General features: G+C 56.5%; 1 protein-coding gene across 1 annotated transcript; it reads right to left on the reverse strand.

Annotated features, from left to right (window-relative positions):
* Positions 1–1,605: 1,605 nt before the first annotated feature.
* Positions 1,606–17,683, reverse strand: ABCB8 (ATP binding cassette subfamily B member 8). The gene is made up of 16 exons (XM_036412674.2): positions 17,481–17,683; positions 13,174–13,486; positions 12,667–12,822; positions 12,499–12,593; positions 12,253–12,358; positions 10,654–10,815; positions 10,476–10,561; positions 10,266–10,363; positions 9,812–9,917; positions 5,835–5,868; positions 5,570–5,706; positions 5,313–5,407; positions 5,047–5,180; positions 4,222–4,369; positions 2,446–2,696; positions 1,606–1,867 (listed from the first exon to the last, which is right to left on the reverse strand). The coding sequence occupies exons 1-16, from the start codon at positions 17,573–17,575 to the stop codon at positions 1,742–1,744; spliced, it is 2,142 nt and encodes a 713-aa protein (XP_036268567.1). The 5' UTR covers positions 17,576–17,683; the 3' UTR covers positions 1,606–1,741.
* Between the last annotated feature and the right edge of the window lie 473 nt (positions 17,684–18,156).

Here is an 18,156-nt window from a genome sequence, read left to right on the forward strand (position 1 = left end):
GAGGTGCTTAATAAAAACATTTGGACAGGAGGAGGAGGTGATACGGTTTATTGCCCAGTCTGACCACCCTCGTAGGCCACAGCATTGAGTTTTAAGAACTTTACCACTGAAACGCTTAAAACAAGCACCGCCAGGCTCAGGACCCATGTTGAATGGCCAAAGGAGCCCAGGTCCAGGATCAGGCTACACGGCGCCAATCTCATGGCCTTCCAGCCGAAGGCACACCATGGGCCTCACCACTTCCCTAGTTGGGCGGGGCGTGGGAGCAGGATTTGGAGAGGCCACCCCGAAAGGTAAGGAGTGACCCAGGACCTGGTATCAGAGGGCTGAGGCCAGGGCTGGAGCAGCAGGAACTGGCCAGCTGGCTCTCCTGAGGGAGGGGCCAGGCCGGCCAGGTGAACTGGGGGGAGAGGGCTTAAGGCCTGCTCTGGGCTGCAGTAGGTGCTTAGTTGGCAAAGCAAACAGAAGTCCGCCCTGGGATGGGATGGCCTCCATCGGCCAGGGAGTGGGGCAGCAAAGCAGGGCACTGTGGCCACGGTATTTTGGGGGTCTCTGGTCCTCACCCCCACACAGAAGAGGCTATGGAGTTTCTCACCAGCTCACACCTGGGCTCTGCTTCTCCTACAACTGCTGCTGCTCCCAACCATGGCCTCCCCAACTGGGCACAGGATAAACCTAACACGCGTGGTCAGCCCGAAGGTCTGGCTCAGGCAGCCTCTTCCTGCCTTGGGAGCAGGGCTCAGGGGCACCTCAGCCAGACGTGGCTGTGAAAGGGGAAGGTTGCCCGCTGACAGGTGATGTGAGCAGAGTCAAGGCAGCAGGGGAGCCCACGAGGGCTGGTGGGAAACTGTGGCTACTCCCAGGTCCTCATTCAAGCTTTGGGGCCGCTGGCTCCCTGGTCCGACCTCCTCCCCTGGTTTTCTATTCTGTCTGCCCCTCCCTTGTGGTCTGGTGCTGGTACTATGTGCTCCTGTAGCTGTGAGTGTATCGGCTCCTGCTCTGTCCCCTTCAGGCTGGTGTCCTCATGTAGAGGGGGCTGTCTACAATCTCACCATGTTACAGACTCGGGGGGGAGGGAGAGGCAGTGGCTGGACCACAGTGCCCACCCCTCCATTCCCTCCCTGAGGGCCTATCAGGCATCTGTCCTGTTTGGATGAGGAAGGGTGAAATCTAGAAACAAGGGCTGTGTGAAGGAAGAGAAACTGTCCTGAGGATGGGGATTGGGGGTTTGAGGGGTTGACCGTGTGTGTGTGTGTGTGTGTGTGTGTGTGTGTGTGTGTGTGTCTTCCTTCTTTAAGGGTCCAGAGAGGCCGTGGGGAAAAAGGGGTGTTGGGATCAGCCTAGGAAATTGAGGTCTGACATGGGGCGGGGGAGAACCCCAGGGAGAATTCTCTTACCCACCTCCTGACCCCGAAGGCAGTCTCCTCAGAGCTGGGGCCCGCTGTCGGGTAGGAGGAAGGCTGGCAGAGCTCCTGAGGTGGGGAGGGAGAGAATAGAGCATGGGCCCGGGACTCTGCTCCTTCCCTGTGCAGCTCAATGACTCAGTGGCTCTGGCAGGAGAGGCAGCCAGGAGGTAGATGGGAGAGGGGATGGCAGCAGTTCAACTTCCTTCTAGCCCAGGGCTTGTCCTGGGTTTACTGTGGGCAGGGGGGGCAGCCCACAGCCGGCCCGGCCCTCTGGGGAGCTGTCTTCAGCCCCGGGCACTAATGCTTGGCAGTGACCAGACTGCAGAGGGCTGCTCTCAGGACTTTGGATGGTAGTTCCTGGGATCTCTGGGTGCCTCAGGAGATGGGGTGCCCAGGGCCTGTCTCCTGATGAGCTCGGCATAGAGTCCACCTTTCTTCAGGAGCTCCTCATGGGTCCCCTCCTGGAGAGGAAGGAGGGGCAGATGGTCACCCAACACAGCTCAGAGCTCAGGCCCTACAAAGGCTGGCTTCATACTGGCAATCGGGTTCACTGTCACGTAGGCCAGTGTCTCTTCCATGGACACAATGAAACCAAAGCACAAGTGGTTACAGATGCCACTGGCATATCTGTATTGTGAGTCCCCCCTCCCCGCTGTCCTCCAGGCCCCTCAACAGCCCAAAGACCCCAGCTCAGGGCCCAGCAAACCTTCAGCTTCGGCTTGAACAGGCCCCATGCAGCCTCCAAGCCTGCTGCAGACCCTGCCTCTGGGTGCAGCTCCTGCTGGTCCCTGGGGCTGCCTCTTCGGTACCTCAGCCCCAGGCACACTACACTTCCCTGTGTCCCTGGACAGAGGAAGACTCTGGAGACCTGAGAGGCCAGGACTTACCGAAGGGCAGAAATTTCTGGATCCACATGGGGTGCTGCTTGTAGAAGATAGCCCTAAGCCCCCAGGACTGGCCATACCCTCAGAGCTCGGCTGAGCACTGCTCCAGTGTGTCTATGGTTCAAGTTCCCCCCAACCCCCCGGCAGCTACTAACCTCACAGACGCAGCCCTGGGCCATGACGACGATGTGGTGGGCCCCGCGTACGGTGCTGAGCCGGTGGGCGATGACCAGCACGGTGCGGCCGGCGCTGGCTCGGTCCAGGGCCTCCTGCACAACCCGCTCGGACTCTGCATCCAGGGCGCTCGTCGCCTCGTCCAGGATCAGCACAGCTGGCTGCTTGATGAGGGCGCGGGCAATGGCCAGGCGCTGCTTCTGGCCACCGGACAGGGTTGTGCCCCGTTCACCTGGGGAGACAGGGCCAGGGCAGGCCTGAAGCAGTCCTCAGCTCTGCACTTGGGGAGTTCCTGTAAAGGGGCCCTGGGTCTCTTGGGAACTTCCCATCTGGCCCCTTGGGGTCCCCCCTGGCCCTGCCTCTGCACCGGCTTCCACATCCCTGTGCAAATGCACACACACTCGTGCAAGGGGATGTGAGTTGTGCACATGGTAGGAATCCGGGTGTCAGAGCCAGGATGGGGCCTGAGGTTCTAGCCGCCTTCCCTGGCCTCGGCTCTCTGCTGCTGTGGGGACATCCGAGAGCTGATAGAGGCTCCTGGGGGTGCGACAGCACAGCAGGATTCAAAGCCCACCACCCAGGCGTTCCGGGGAGACCACATTTGAGGAGAACCGCAGGGGTGGCAGCCTTGGAGCCAAAGAGCCTCCAGGTGACAGCAGTCACAGTGCAGGGAGGGCGGCCTGAAGCCCAGAGCAGCTGGAGCATGCCGGGGAGAGGTACGACTGTGCCTCCCAAGAGGCTGTGGAATCTGAGCAGCGAGCAAACCCGCTGGTCAGTAACACAGGACATGAAGGATGGCTACAGACGGGGCACCCCTTGGAGGTGGAAGTTCAGCTAGACTGAGGCCAAAGTTCAAGAAGAGAGCTGAGAACTTGGGATGCCTGTGCCCAGAGACATGCGGGGCATGAGCCAGAGCCCAGAGACGGGGTAACACGCCCCAGAAGCCGAGAGAAGACCTCTGAGATGAGCGACGCTGCAAGCAGCCATGGGGACTCTCTCAGTGCGTCTAGGGGATCTTCCAGACCCACAGAGGCCTCTCCTGGGTAAGTCAGAGAGGACACTCCTTTAAGTCAGAGAGGATAGGAACGGCGCAGGAGCCAGACGATGGAACGTCTACGGGATCACACCCCTGCTTGGGTCTTGGAACGCAGAGGCTCCGACACCCCATCACTGTGTCCCTGGCAGGTCCTGTACCGTTCCACATCACTTAACGATTCAATACGTTCCGAGACCTCTAGCCAGTCTGGCTCAGTGGACAGAGTGTCGACCTGCGGGTCGAATGATCCTGGGTTCAAGTCTGGTTAAGGGCATGTACCTTGGTTGCAAGGGCCTCCCGGGCCTGGGCTCTGGTCGGGGCTCATGCAGGAGGCAACCAATCGATGTGTTTCTCAAATAGATTTTTCTCTCTCTTCCACGTTCCCTAAAAATCAGTGGAAAAATATCCTCAAGTGAAGATTAAAAAAAAAACACATTCTGAGAAACGAGTCATTGGCGATCTTTATTGCTGTGCAGCCCACACGCACCTAGGCTGTGCGGGTTCCCTGTGCTGCACGCGGTCCGGTGTGGACAGGACACCATCATGCGGCCGGCCGGTGCCTGCCCTCCCCGTCTGCCTGCCTGTGCAGCCCGCTCGTGCCTGGACTCCCGCCCCCACGGCCGCAGTTGTGGCCTAGCTTCCCCGATGCGAGGCCTGCTCCTGTCTCCGCAGCCCAGCCTCAGCCCATGGCCCCGCAGGCCCCGCAGAACTGGGCACTCACCGACCACGGTGTTGTAGCCCTCGGGGAAGCTGGCGATGAACTCGTGCGCGTTGGCCTCCCGGGCGGCTGCGTAGACCTCCTCATCAGAGGCGCCCAGCTTCCCAAAGCGGATGTTCTCCATGATGGTTGTCCCGAACAGGACTGGCTCCTGGGGTGGGGGGAGTCCACAGGAAACCCTCTGACTTTGCCCCAGCCCGGGGGGTGTCAGGAGAGGCTATTTTGGACAAACCAGAACCCCTTGGAGGGCAGGCAGGGCCAGTTCAGTTACAGTTCAAGTGAGAACAGAGGCCATCAAAGCTGGGGGGCGGGCTCCCCACTGAGCCCCTTCCCTCGGCAGCGATGGGCACAGAGGGCGTGCGCTGCGGCTTTCTCCTGCCGTGGGGGCAGCCTCGTGGGTCAGCAGGTGCCCGGGTAACCCACGCCAGCGGGCAAGTGGACCCTCTCTGGGCGGCACCACCTCAAGCAGAGGCAGTGTCGGACCTGGCTGAGGGAGGGAGTGGCCGCCAGCAGCACCAGCAACATCACAGGGCACTTCTAGATCTGTTATAACCAGGGATCCTGACACAGCCAGCCCAGCCCTTCCTGGCTTCGACTGAGAGCAGCCCTTAGCGAGACCAGGGCAGAAGGTGGTGGTCCAGGAGGTGGAAGCCTCAGACCCCAAGGAATGCCGGGCAACAAGCGAAGATGGGGAGAGCCTTCCCCACCCAGAGCAGGGATGAGGGCGGAAGGAGAAAAGGCCCGGAGCCACAGAGCTGAGAGGCAGGGCCTGGAGGAGGAGGGAGCGTCTGAGTGCCGGGCTGGGAGGAAAGCGTCTTCTCTCCACACCTGGCTGATGAAGCCGATGACCTGGCTCCGCAGCCACGAGGGGTCAAGGGTCCGCAGGTCCCGCCCGTCCAGGGTGACCCTGCCTGCCGTGGGGTCGTAGAAGCGCTCAAGCAGGGAGGCCACGGTGGTCTTTCCTGCGGAGTAGGGTCAGGGAGACAGCGGTCAGGGAGGCGGCATGGGTTTCAGGGGTGGCAGTGGAGGGGTTGGCTCTGAGCGGCCAGCACAGGAGGGAAGGCACAGGGTGAGAGGCTGTGGGTTTGTCTTACCTCCACCGGACTGGCCCACAAGGGCCACAATCCTGCCGGGGGGCAGCGTGAGGGTGAAATCTTTGAGCACCGGGAAGCCGGGGCGGCAGGGGTAACTGGCAGGAGCCAAGACACCCTCAGTCAGTTCAGGGTACTGGCCCCTGGTTGCCCCAGTCCCTCCTGAAGTCTCCTTGTACCCAGGGGGCTGATTTAGAGGGGACACTGGCCTGCAGGCCCCAGCCTGGAGGGAATGACCCCGCACCCACCCACTGACACACCTGAAGCTGACGTTGTGAAACGTGATGGACCCACGCAGCTGCTCTCTGGGGACACTGCAGCCTCCGGCCAGCGGGATGCACGGGCTCAGAGCCATGTACTCAAACACCCGGGCGCCCGCGCTGAGCCCCCGCACCACCTAGGAGGGGATTCAGGGTGCGGCGAGGGCTCCCACGCAGGCAGGTGTGCAGCCCTCGGCCCACACCCAGTTCCTGCGGTGCACAGGTGTCCCTGGCGGCCACCGGACCCACCCGACTCTGCACTCACCTGACCAAACAGGACGGAGAGGTTGGCCATGGACCTGTGAGGAGCAGAGAAGGGCTGAGAAGGCTGGCACCAGAGGGAGGCCTGGGTCTCAGCTGGGGAAGATGTGGGTTGTGGCCAAATGCAGAGGATGGTCCTGGAATTGGCAACCCTAGGAGCCCTGGGCCCCGGCGTTTCTCCCTTCGGAGCCACATCCCTTCTTTCGTGGCAGGAGCCTCACGAGTGTCACCACCTTAGGACCAGGACTCCAGGGCTCAGTGGGGCTGGGCCCTACCCAGCCTGCACCACCAGCAGCAGTCAGGACTGTGAGGCCCACAAGGCAGGTCAGATCTAGATGTTGACCCACAGGGGAAGCAAAGGCTAATTAAGCGGGGGGGATGGATGTTAGTCCTTTTAGAAAGAAAACAGAAGCCCTGGCCAGGGTGGCTCAGTGGTAGAGTGTTGGCCTATGCACCCAAGGGTCGAGGATTCAATTCCCAGTCAAGGGCATGCACCTGGGTTGCAGATTGGATTCCCAGCCCAGGTTGGGCATGTGCAGGAGGCAACCAATAGATGTGTATCTCTCACATTGATTTTTCTCTCTCCCCCTCCCTTCCCTTCCTCTCTCTTTAAATTAATGAAAAAATATCCTCCGGTGAGGATTAACAAACCATCAAACAGGTGCACCTCAGGGCAAACTCCGGGACACCCCGGAGACACTATGGTGGCTCTGCCCTCTGTCAGGGATAGTGCGTGTGTGTATCTGTCTAGACAGCGGGCCACCTCCTCCATTGTGCAGGGCTGCTGGCTGCTGGGAGGGAGGTGAGTCACTGTTCTTAGTCACCAGGCCCGCACCGGCCTGGGCGGCCCATGACAGCGTGTGCTTGCGTGCACAGGGCCTTCCTGAGGAAAGGCTGACTCCTCAGCAATCTCACTTCTTCCAGCCCGGAGCGGGGGAGGGGACGAGCCTGGGGGAAGTGGTTCTGGCGAGCTCAGAGCACCAGCACTTGCCAAAGGGAGCAGGATGCACTGAGTAAGGAGGAGCCAGGCAGCGTTATCTGTGGGTGAGAAGGGAGAGATCTGGAAGCCATTAGTGCCTGGCAGAGGTGCCAGCAGCAACCGAAAACCAGATGCACATGACTCACTGGTGAGCATGACCTTGCTCTCCGAGATGGCCCAGAAGCCAGGCCTCGGCTCTCCCCGGAGACCTGGCCAGGGGTGGGGGGAGCCAGGTGAGCCGAGACCCGGATATGGACAGTTGGTATGGCTCTCACTGTAGTCTAGGTGCCTCCCCATCACTTGGGGGCCCCAGCGCCACCAAAAAGAATACCTGGATGGAGTCCAAAGGTTGGGCAGCTTGAAGGCAGGGCAGCACTGCCTTCCTCTCCTCCCCACCCCTCCCTTCTCTCCTCTTCTCCCAGGAGGAAACACACCAGCTTCTTTAATAAAATGAAACCCAATTCCTCCAAGGTGGGTGGTGGAAATTCCCATGAGGTGACGGGCCCCTAAAAGGATGGGCCCAAGGCCCGGGGCTGTGGGAGCGGCCCACCTAGCAGCCTGTGAGACGTCTGTCATGAACTGTTAACTGGCTGGGCAAGCAGGGGGAGGAAGAGGAGGAAGAGGAGGGCCGGTACCCAGGCCAGAAGGGAGGTGGGCGGGGCCAAGGGAAGGCGAGTCTGAGGAGGGTGCAGCCTCCCTCCTTACAAGACTTTCCCGCCACTGCTCCGTGGAAGCCGTCTGGTGAAGGCATGAAGAGAGTCGGAGGGCTCATAAGGGTCCTCAGGACTAAACTGAGAGGCCAACGGTGCAGGGAGAGGCCCCAAGTCCCTGCACTATGACAGTCAGAGTCCCTTAGTCCCATGGCCACCAGGAACAGCTCCCCGGCTGGGAAGGATGGGGCCACCCAGGAGTAGAGGGCTGAAGAGGCCGACATCAGAAAGCACCAGGAAAAATGGGGCCGAGGACGGAAGTCCTTTCCATCTGCCTGTCCGGGGTTAGCTCCATTCTTCCCGGGACAACAGACTGACAGTGAGGGATTCTGTGAGGAACAGGTGGGAGACACGGGGCACAGCTAGGTGCCAATTGCCCTCAGAATGGGGAGCAGCCGGTATAGGGCACAAGGGGTGGGGAGGGGGAGAAAGGAAGGCACCTGGGGTGAGGCTCTATTTCCTTTTTTTTTTTTTTTCAAACAGCCCTGACTGGTTTGGCTCAGTGGATAGAGCGTCGACCTGTGGACTGAAGGGTCTCAGGTTTTGATTCCAGTCAAGGGCATGTACCTTGGTTGTGGGCACCTTCCCAGTAGGGTGTGTGCAGGAGGCAACTGATCGATGTTTCTCTTTCATTGATTTTTCTAACTCTCTATCCCTCTCCCTTCCTCTCTGTAAAAATAAAATAAAATAAAGGAAAAACAGATTTTTGGGGGGGTTGGTTAATCCTCACCCAAGGAGAGGCTCCATTTCCTTGACCAGGTTGATGGTAACACAAGTCTTTGCTCTTCATGATTTACTTTGTAATATTCAATCTCCTACTATTTGTTGGAACACAAACATACGTTTTATACACTTTTGTGCACATGGGATGTGTGTGGAGAAGCGGCGGAAGGCACTGCTGTCTCCAGGGAAGGAAGCACAGGGAAGGGGCCTGAGGCCATCTGGGGCAGTCAGCCAGCTCTGGGCTGCCCACGGGCAGGCAGGGTGGAGGAGCAGCAGGTCTCAGAGCCACCGGCACAGGAGCCACCAGGGTGCAGGTCGGGAGAGGAGGCAGAGGAGGGCAGGCCAGCTCTTACGGAGGCGGTCATCCGAGTCTTATTGTGCCCCAAAGGAGGAAATTCTGACACAGGCTAATTGCAGATGAACCTGGGAGATGTATGCTGAGTGAAATTAGCCAATCACAAAGGACAAATCCTGTGTGATCCCACTTAGGAGGCACCCAGAGTAGTCAGACTCAGAGACAGAGAGTAGGGTGGTGGGTGCCAGAGGCTGGGAGAGGGGAGCATGGGGGTTAGTGTTTAATGGGGACAGAGTTTCAGTTTTGCAAGATGAAAAGTTCTGAAGATGATGGTGGTGATGGTTACACAACAGTGTGAGTATATATAATACTACTAAGCTATAATTTAAAATGGTTAAAATGGTAGCCCGGCTAGTGTTGCTCAGTGGTTGAGCATTGACCGACGAACCAGGATGTCACGATTCAATTCTCGATCAGGGAAAATGCCCAGGTGTGGACTCAATCCTCAGTGGGGGCACGCAGGAGGCAGCCGATCAATGATTTTCATCATTGATGTTTTTATCTCTCCCTCTCCCTTCCTCTCTGAAATCAATATATATATCAATATTTGTTAGGATGGCAAATTTCATGTCAGTAAAAATGTGTATTTTACTATAATTTTAAAAATCTGCCCTACCCAATTTGGTTCAGTGGTTAGAGTAGGGGTGTCGAACTCAATCAGAGAAGGGGCCAAAATCTAAAATCCAGCCTAAATCGCGGGCCGAATGGTTTACTGAACAGTCATAAACTGTCATTGTGATGGAAACGCAGCGGAGTGCAGTGATGATAGCGCGGTGCGGGCCACATTGCAAGGCCTGGCGGGACGGATTTGGCCCCGAGGGCCTTGTGTTTGACACATGTGGGTTAGAGCATTGGGAGCACTGAAGGTCAAGGGTTTGATTCCGATCCAGGGCATGTACCTGGGTTGCAGGCTCAATCACTAGCCATGTTGATGTGTGTGAGAGGCAACCAATCAATGTGTCTTTCTCCACCCCACTCTCATCTTTCCCTTCCACTCTCTCTAAAAATCAATTGAAAACATATTCTGGGGTGAGGATTAACAAAAGAAAACACAAGAAAACGTTTTACAGCTCCTGAGTTGTCTGGAAGGCTGACGTGACAACTGCACTTCTGAGCGGAGTCAACAAAGCAGCTGGAGGGGCTGCCTGAGCCCTGAGGGAGCAGCCGGCCCTCCATCCCAGGGCTGCTCAGGAAGGGCCCCGCCGCACACTCACCTCTGCACTGTCTGGGAGGCCACCAGGAAGGACATGAGGTCTCCCCCGGTCAGCTGCTGTCCAGCCACGAGGGAACCCCCAACAAATAGGGTGCCCAAGACCATGCCTGCGTGGGGAATGGACAGGTGGTTAGGAAGAAAGCAGCTGGAAGCACAGGGCAGAACCCCAGCTCCAGTCCCTGCTGTGCCTCGGACTAGAATTTCGGTGAGTCACCTAAACGGCCCTGTCTTTGGAAACAAGTAGTCAGAGGAGGGGCCACGTCCTTGCTTCCTCCTAGCCGTGCCACACATAGCTCGGCTGTGACATCAGCCCACCTGCCCACTGCCTGCCTGCGTGACTAGTTGAGCTCCTGGCACTGAAGGGCATCAAGCAGCTGAGGGCTGCCCTGCGGGAACCTGTCCTTTGCTCCTCCCAGCCCTGCCCCCCAGGCGAGGCGAGGCCTTTGCGCACTCACAGTTGAAGGCGATGTTGGAGAGCCCCTGGAACAGGGCGATGCCTCTGCCCAGTGCCTCTGCCTTAGAGCGGGACGCCTCCAGCTCTGCTCCGTAGCGTCTGGGGACAGAGGCCGAGCCCAGCCCTCAGGAAGCAGCCAGCCGGGCGCAGGGTATGGGAGTGCATACGGGGAACCTCCCTGCTTTGGGCTCCACCCCTGCCCGGGACTCACTCCTCTTCCCGCTGCTCCATGGCGAAGGCTCTCACTGTCCGAACGTTACCCAGGGCCTCATCTGCTACACCTGTTGCCCTGGCTACCTGCAAAGATGCCAGGAGATAGGAAGTCAGGTTGGTGAGGAGTGACAGCAGAGAAAGGGTAGGCTAAGGAGGATGGGTGGGAATTGTGGTACCTGCTCCTGACACTGGCGAGACAATTTTCGGAGAGCCGAGCCCATCAAGGTGCCAACTGCCATCAGGGAGGGCATGGCCACCATCATCAGTAGCGTGAGGCGTGTGGAAAGCATGGACAGGGACACCAGGCAGCCAACCACCTGGGTGCAGCTTCGAAGTCCCTGGGTAGAGGGAAGGAGGAGGGCAGGTAGTTTGGCACCAGCACCACAACATGGGGGTGTTATGAAGGGTCAGCTGGCTACAGCTCTACATCTACAAGGCCAAGCCTACAGGTCTCACTCCTGGGAGGCCAACTGGTGGCCTGCTGGCCTCAGAACATAATCCTTTTTTTTTTTTTTTAGTAAATGGTTTTTGACATTTTATCACTAGAGGCTCAGTGCACAAAATTCGTGCACTTGGGGGGGGGGGCAGGGGTCCCTCAGCCTGGCCAGTGTCCTCTTGCAGTCCTGGAGCCCTGGGGGGGAAGGGAGGAGTGTCTGACAGCTTAGATACGCTCCCCCACGGCTGTCGGACATTTTTAGCTGCTGCGAGGCAGGCTCCGGCTTCTGGCTGAGCTGCGCTCCCCCTGTGGGAGTGCACTAACCTCCAGGGAGCAGCTCCTGCGGTGAGTCCCTGTTCTTGCTGACCGTGTCACAGCAACCAGCCATTCCACTGTTTGGTCAATTTGCATATTACCCTTTTATTATATAGGATTATTATTAAAATATATTTTTATTGATTTCAGAGAGGAAGGGAGAGAGATAGAAACATTAATAATGAGAGCGAGCTGAAACTGGTTTGGCTCAGTGGATAAAGCATTGGCCTGCGGACTGAAAAGTCTCGGGTTTGGTTCTGGTCAAGGGCATGTACCTTGGTCGAGGGCACATCCCCAGTAGGGGGTGTGCAAGAGGCAGCTGATCGATGTTTCTAACTCTCTATCCCTCTCTTCCTCTCTGTAAAAAAAATCAATAAAATATATTAAAAAAAAATAAAATAAAATAATGAGAGAGAATCGTTGATCAGCTGCCTCCTGCAAGCCCTCCACTGGGGATCAAGCCCGAAACCCGGGCATATGTCCTTGACCAGAATCGAACTCTGGACCCTTCAATTCACATGCTGATGCTCTATCCACTGAGCCAAACTGGCTAGAGCCTTAACCCTTGCTTGACAAGTAGGCATGAAGGGGCTGGATGAGTGTCTGTGGACATGGCTTCCTTCCCGTCAGATCCCAGTGTGCCTCTTTCTGCTCTAGAAACTGACACTGTGGGCTGGTGTCTGCTGTGATCCATCAGCCACAGTGCCAACAGGATGGACGAGGAGAGGACATCAGTAATATAGTAAAAGCCATCGCTCATTCTCATCAGTGCTGCCAATGTGCCAGGCCTCCTGGGGGCCGGGGTGATTCTGCTTTTGGCAAGCTGGGCCAGGAAAGGCTCTTGTCTGAGTCCTTGGGAAGGTTTCCGGGGGAGGTAGGATTTCAGAACAGGAGAGAAACAGCTTATCCTGACCTTGGACACTGCCCTGGCACCTTCTTCCCTGAACTTCCCCAGTCCTTCACCCACACCCTCGCCAGGCGTGGGGCCCAAAGGATGGGCGGGCTGGCCCAGTGAGGCACTGACCTGGGAGATGACAAGTTTGAAGGATGATTTAAACTCCTGCACGTCAGTGGTCAATCGGCTCACCAGCTGCCCTGTCTTTTTAGCATCAAAGAAGGCAATGTCTTGTCTGGCAGTGGGCCCGGGAGCAGCAGTGGGGGAGAGAGAGAGACGGTACTTCAGGATAAGGCCCCACCTCCAGACATCCAGCGGGACCCCGTGGGGCCCTGGGTCTCTCCCGCCGCAGCCGCAGCCTGCAGCTGGCCGTACCGGAGCAGGTTGCTGAAGAGGGCCCTCCGCATGTCCACAGCCATGCGCTCTCCGATGCGGGACAGGAGCACCAGGTACCCAAAGGTCAGCAATCCCTGGGAGAGAGGCAGGGGCACTCAGCGGCGTCCGGGCGCTTCTCTGCCCGCGGGCCCTCCCCTCCTGCCATACCTGGAGGCCGTAGAGGAGCAGCAGGTAGGTGCCGAGGTTCCGGGACTCTCTCAGGAAGTTGCCCATGTGGTCCCTTGTGTACTTGGCCACTATCTCCACCAGCTGGCCCAGGAGCAGGGGGATCTGCACGTTCACCAGGGCCGCACCCAGTGCCAGCTGGGGGAGCACAGACATTGAGAGGGGGCCAGACTCTTCACCCCCAGCTCCGAACTTAGCCCTTCCTCTCCTGCTGCTGTCCATGCTTCGGCTCTTGTGTCTCTTTGAGAGTCTAAGCTCAGGCTGCCAGGCCCTGGGGACCCCTGTATCCTGTACACCCAGCCCCCCTGCCCAGGTTCTCCTGGTGTTCCTTGGCCTCCCCCCTCAAGCCAGCGCAGGCTGCTTCCCAAGGTCGCCGAAGACTCCACGAGGCAGGCAAGCTGTCCCCACGCAGCTCTGGCTGGGGCTTCTGCAAACCCTTGACTGAGTTGGTCCCTATCCCTGGTTTTAGAGGTGTAGGGAATAGCTCACCACGATGGCTGCCCCCAGGACCAGCAGGTGGGGGCGCAGAAACTGCCAGAAGAGCTTCCAGTTAAAGCGAGCCTCTGTGCCATGGGGTCTGGAGTAGGCAGGAGGGGCCTCTTCTGCCTCACACAGTGCCACCAGGCAGAGGCGGGGGCACTTACTCAGCACCACAGGGCCCAGGAGGACTCCCCCAACCCAGCACCAGGAAGAGGGGCTTCGGCCCGGACCTGGTGGCACTTGAGGGAGGCGAGCTCGGAGCTGGGACCGCAGCTGGGCCACAGCCCTGAGGAGATAGGAGCCGTGGCGGCCATCAGAGTGCCTATAGGGAGAGAACGGCATTGATGGCTCGAGGCCCCGACTGTTCTCCAGCTGGTCACGAACCAGCCGAGCCCGGGGTGAGCCCTCTGGAGGGCAGCACTTCCCTTCGGCCAGGCTGTGCACTGTATTTCTTAAGCAACCTGTTTCTGAAACAAACATACACATGCAAAGTAGCTGCGGGACGAGACAGGGGCACGTGCAGTCACTCAGACAGCCAGGCCCTCAGCCTCCGGAGGCACCTCTGGACCAGGAACTGGCTGCAACCCACATGCTGTCAGATCCCAGGACCCAGGATAGCAGAGCTGGGATGCCCTCCCTGGCAGCTAGTTCATAGCACTCCCTTCCGGTGGAGGGTACCGAAGTTGTGAGTGCACACGGCTCAGAGAAGAGGGGGAGAGCGCCCAGCCTGTGGCCAGGGCCCTGCCTCAAAGTGCTAATGGTCTACGTCTCACCTCGAGCCCCTGGGAGGGAGATGCCGTTACTCTCACTTGATAGACGACAAACCATGTGGGGCTGACAGAGCTAATAAACTGTCCCCAAGCAGCAGAACTGGGACTAGAGGGCAACCCAGGCACATGATTCCAGGATCTGTCCTCTGTGAGGTGCCCAAGGCCACGTGTGGCAGGGCCAGGACCCAAGTCTTCTGACGACCGGTCAGTGTTTTGTTTTGTTTTAAAAAAATATATTTTATTAATTTTTACAGAGAAGAAGGAAGAGGGATAGAGAGTTAGAAACATCAATGAGAGAGAATCATTGATCAGCTGCCTTTTGCACACCCGCTACTGGGGATGTGCCCACAACCAAGGTATATGCTCTTGACTGAATAGAACCTGGGACCTTTCAGTCCACAGACCGACGCTCTATCCCCTGAGCCAAACCAGTTAGGGGTGGTCAATGCTGTTTGCATCCCATCACCTGGTTCCTCCCAGGCCTCCAGTGCTCATGTGACAATGTAGGGAGGAAAAGTGTCACACACTCCCTCTCTGCCAGCTAAAGGAAGAAAAAGAATAAAAATGCAAATAACATAATGGGCCAGGATCACCTCCTTCTTCCTGCAGCTTCTGTGTCTATGAACAGCAATGTAGATTGTGTGCCTCCTGTGCCCAGTGCTCCGCTGTGAGGCAGGGAGAGCAGGCGCTGAACAGGAGACCAAGTGAGCACCTCCTGGCAGACAGTGGGGCAGGGGAACCGAGGGGCACGTGGCACTCCTGGTGCAGAGCAGGGACTGCCCTGTCTGAGGGAGTGGGGAAAGGGGGCCAGGCAGCAGTCACCACGGTCCTGTAACAGCTGGACTTTGGAGGGCAGTGAGGACCAGCTCCAGTTTTTAGGCTGGCATGTGACAGTCAGAGTTGCATTTCAAACATCATAGCAGAGGGATGTGGCTGGAAGAGGACAAGATTGGCTACAGAGGCCTGTTAGGAGCAGAAGTTATAGCCAAGAGTACAGAGTGGGATGCTCAAAAATCCAAATGAGATTATCAATGGGGCAAGACAGGGAGTGTTTCCTTTTCGGTGATAGTGTTTTATACTTCCAGGCCCTCCTAACTGCAGACTTCACCTCAACCTTCCCTTCCTTCAGGAGGCCCATGCTTCTTAACATCTCTACCTTATGCCTCCACTCACACCTTCCCGCCTGCCTGGCATTTAGGTCTTGTTTTCACTGAGTAATTTATGTCTGTCCTAAGGTTTTTATTGTTGTTGTTTTTTGTGTTTTGTTAATATCCTGAGGATATTTTTCCATTGATTTTTAGAGAGCAGGAGGGGAAGAGAGAGAAAAATCCTACATTGATTGGTTGCCTCTCACATGCGCCCTGACCAGGGACTGGGGCCCAAGGATCAAACCTGCAACCCAGGTACATGTCCTTGACCAGGAATCGAAGCCTCCACCCGTTGGTGCTCAGGCCAATGATCTAACCACTGAGCACACCAGCCAGGGCTGTCCTAAGGTGTAAACAGAGGAGCTCCCTCTCCTTCTGCCCCGTGTAATTGTCCAACTTCCCCATTAGACAACCACAGGAAACTTGTATTATTCCCCATTGCATCCTCACCACTTAGCAGTGCTCAGGAACATAATGGGCCTTTAAGAAATGTTTGTTGAGTGAATGCCATCAGAGATGCAGAACCACCTGACCTAACACACAACTGCAGGGTTTTCAAAGTTTCAGATTGACTGAGGCTGACAGTAAAAAATTCACTTTACAGAGTAAGCCAGTACCCAACGAAAATATGTCACACAAAGTTGAAATGCTTCACAAAATACTTTCTCTATTTTTAAATATGTATTCTATTTTTTATTATTCACTTTTAAATGGTTCCAACCCATTAAATTCATTTGATGATCTATTGTGTTATGACTTAAACATTTAAAAAACACTGCACAAATGAATAAACAAATACTTGAATATTATTGGATCTCTTTCCTTGGGTTTCTCTTTGGCTTAAAATATAGTACTAGTCTTATTCTTTTCCTACTGATTGTTCAAACCTTTTAATAGTTTACTATGGACACTTTCCAGCTTTTTTAATATGTTGGTTTTTTAAAATTGATTTCAGCCGAAACCGGTTTGACTCAGTGGATAGAGTGTTGGCCTGGGGACTGAAGGGTCCTGGGTTCGATTCTGGTCAAGGGCATGTACCTTGGTTGCGGGCACATCCCATCCCCAGTGGGGGGTGTGCAAGAGGCAGCTGGTTGATGTTTCTGACGTTTCTAACTCTCTATTCCTCTGTGTAAAATCAATAAAATATATTTTGAAAAATTGATTTCAGAGAGAGAAAAGGAGGGGGAAGATGGAAATATCAAGGATAAGAGGGAATTATTGATTGCCTCTTGCATGCCCCCTACTGAGAATCCAACCTACAGTGCAGGCAAATGCCCTGGCCAGAATCCTGGTTCATAGGTCGACACTAAACCACTAAGCCACTCCCACTTGGCTCCAGCTTTTCTTATCGTCTCCAAAGGAAGGCTCTAAGCAGAGCTTGGTCACTGCCAAGAACTTGCAGATTACTTCCCAGCACCAGTACTTCTGGCTCCAGCTCCACCCAGCTCCTGCCCTGTATCAATCGGATGGATTTACCAAAGCACAAGTCCACATCCACCCACCGTGGCAATCTGCTGCTGCTTGACCTTCAGATTATTCACTCCAGGGTCACAAGGAATCAGGACCTTCTCATAAAGCATTTACACTGGAGTCTCCGTTCAGGGTCCTCTTCCTTTCCCACCGCTCTCTTTCTCTCTCTTTGGGCCAATGTGTGCACAGTGAACATACAAGAACACACATGGACAACTTACTAGACTACCTGTCTTTGCTGAAAGTACCCACATCTAGGAACCATTTTTGTTCAGCTCACTTTGAATCTTGGGAGCACCACTAATACTGTCTCTGGGCACGAATAATTTTCCCCCCACAAGGAAATATGATTTAATTCTACACGTTTACAATCCAAGATGAAATAGAAAAAAACCCACACCATGGAAAACCAAACAAGACCAGCAGTCCAAGACTCGAGGTCAGATTGCGAAAGCTGCGTGGTTGAGGCAGGACCTGGGTCTGACCCAGACGCTGCCTACGGCAGGGTTGTCCTGGGGTCCATTCTGCACTTCACAACTTGAGGCTGAAGCCAGGGCCTGGAGCCGAGTAATTTTTATCCGAATTGTTAGACCAATTATAAGAAGGTAACAGGGCCGGAACACCGGAAGGGCCACCACCTGTGCAGCTCGGCGCCCCCTGGTGGGGAGGGATACGGCCCGGGCATGGTCGCGGCCTCAGAGCGTTCCCTCAGCCGACACCAGAGCGGACCCAGATGCGCGGAGCCTCCAGCTGGCACCAGGCTCATCCTTATAAATAATTGAGGCCAATTCTCCGGGGATGACATTCCACCCGTGGCGCAGTCGGACTACAACTCCCAGCAGGCCTCGGGCGAGCCCGGGACTCCATCTCCCGGCCAGCCGGTCAATGGCCCCCGCGCTCTTAGTAGGTCTTTTTTTTTTTTTTTTACCTGACGGACGAGAATGTCTGGAAGCGGAGGGGGGTTAGAGGCCTGCCTAGGACAGTGCCTCCCCGAATCCCGACCCGAAATAAGTGCACCAACATGATGGGGGGAGAACAGGAGCGGCCAGCAACAGCAGCTTCACCCTTATCCCACCGAAGACTCCATGTTGGCTGCGGCCACCATCCCGACAACCCCCTCGCGCCTCGGTGATGATTGGCAGCAATGTCGTTGCAGGCTATGATTGGAGAAAACGTTGTCAGTTCTCCCTCCGGAACTGTGATTGGAGAATGACACCTGCCTCGCCCAGGTTGTGGGCGGGCTTAACAGGTTGGGGCGGGGCCTTCGCCCGCGGCCTGACGGGGGCCTGGGTGGAAGTCTGGAGGCGCTCTACCCAGGGTATCCATAGTAACGCGTCAGCTGAAGACCTCCCTGCAGTTCTACCCTGCTCCCGGAGGACTCTAGAGCCCCCAGGGTCTCCTGGGACTGCAGAGCGCTGGTTCTGGGGAAAGAAGGGGCAAAAGTCCGTTGGGGAGTTCTTTTTCAAAACAAGTGCACGTGCCTTGCCACCCACCCCGCTCTCCTGGGCTGGTCAGAATTCCCGGAGCGGGAGCCACGTATAATTGAGAAAAAACTCCTCGGGTGATTTTGATTCGCTCCCTCTAGGGGTGTCGAACTCAATCAG

This window comes from Pipistrellus kuhlii, unplaced genomic scaffold, assembly GCF_014108245.1.
Source record: "Pipistrellus kuhlii isolate mPipKuh1 unplaced genomic scaffold, mPipKuh1.p scaffold_m20_p_47, whole genome shotgun sequence".
Lineage (NCBI taxonomy): Eukaryota > Metazoa > Chordata > Mammalia > Chiroptera > Vespertilionidae > Pipistrellus > Pipistrellus kuhlii.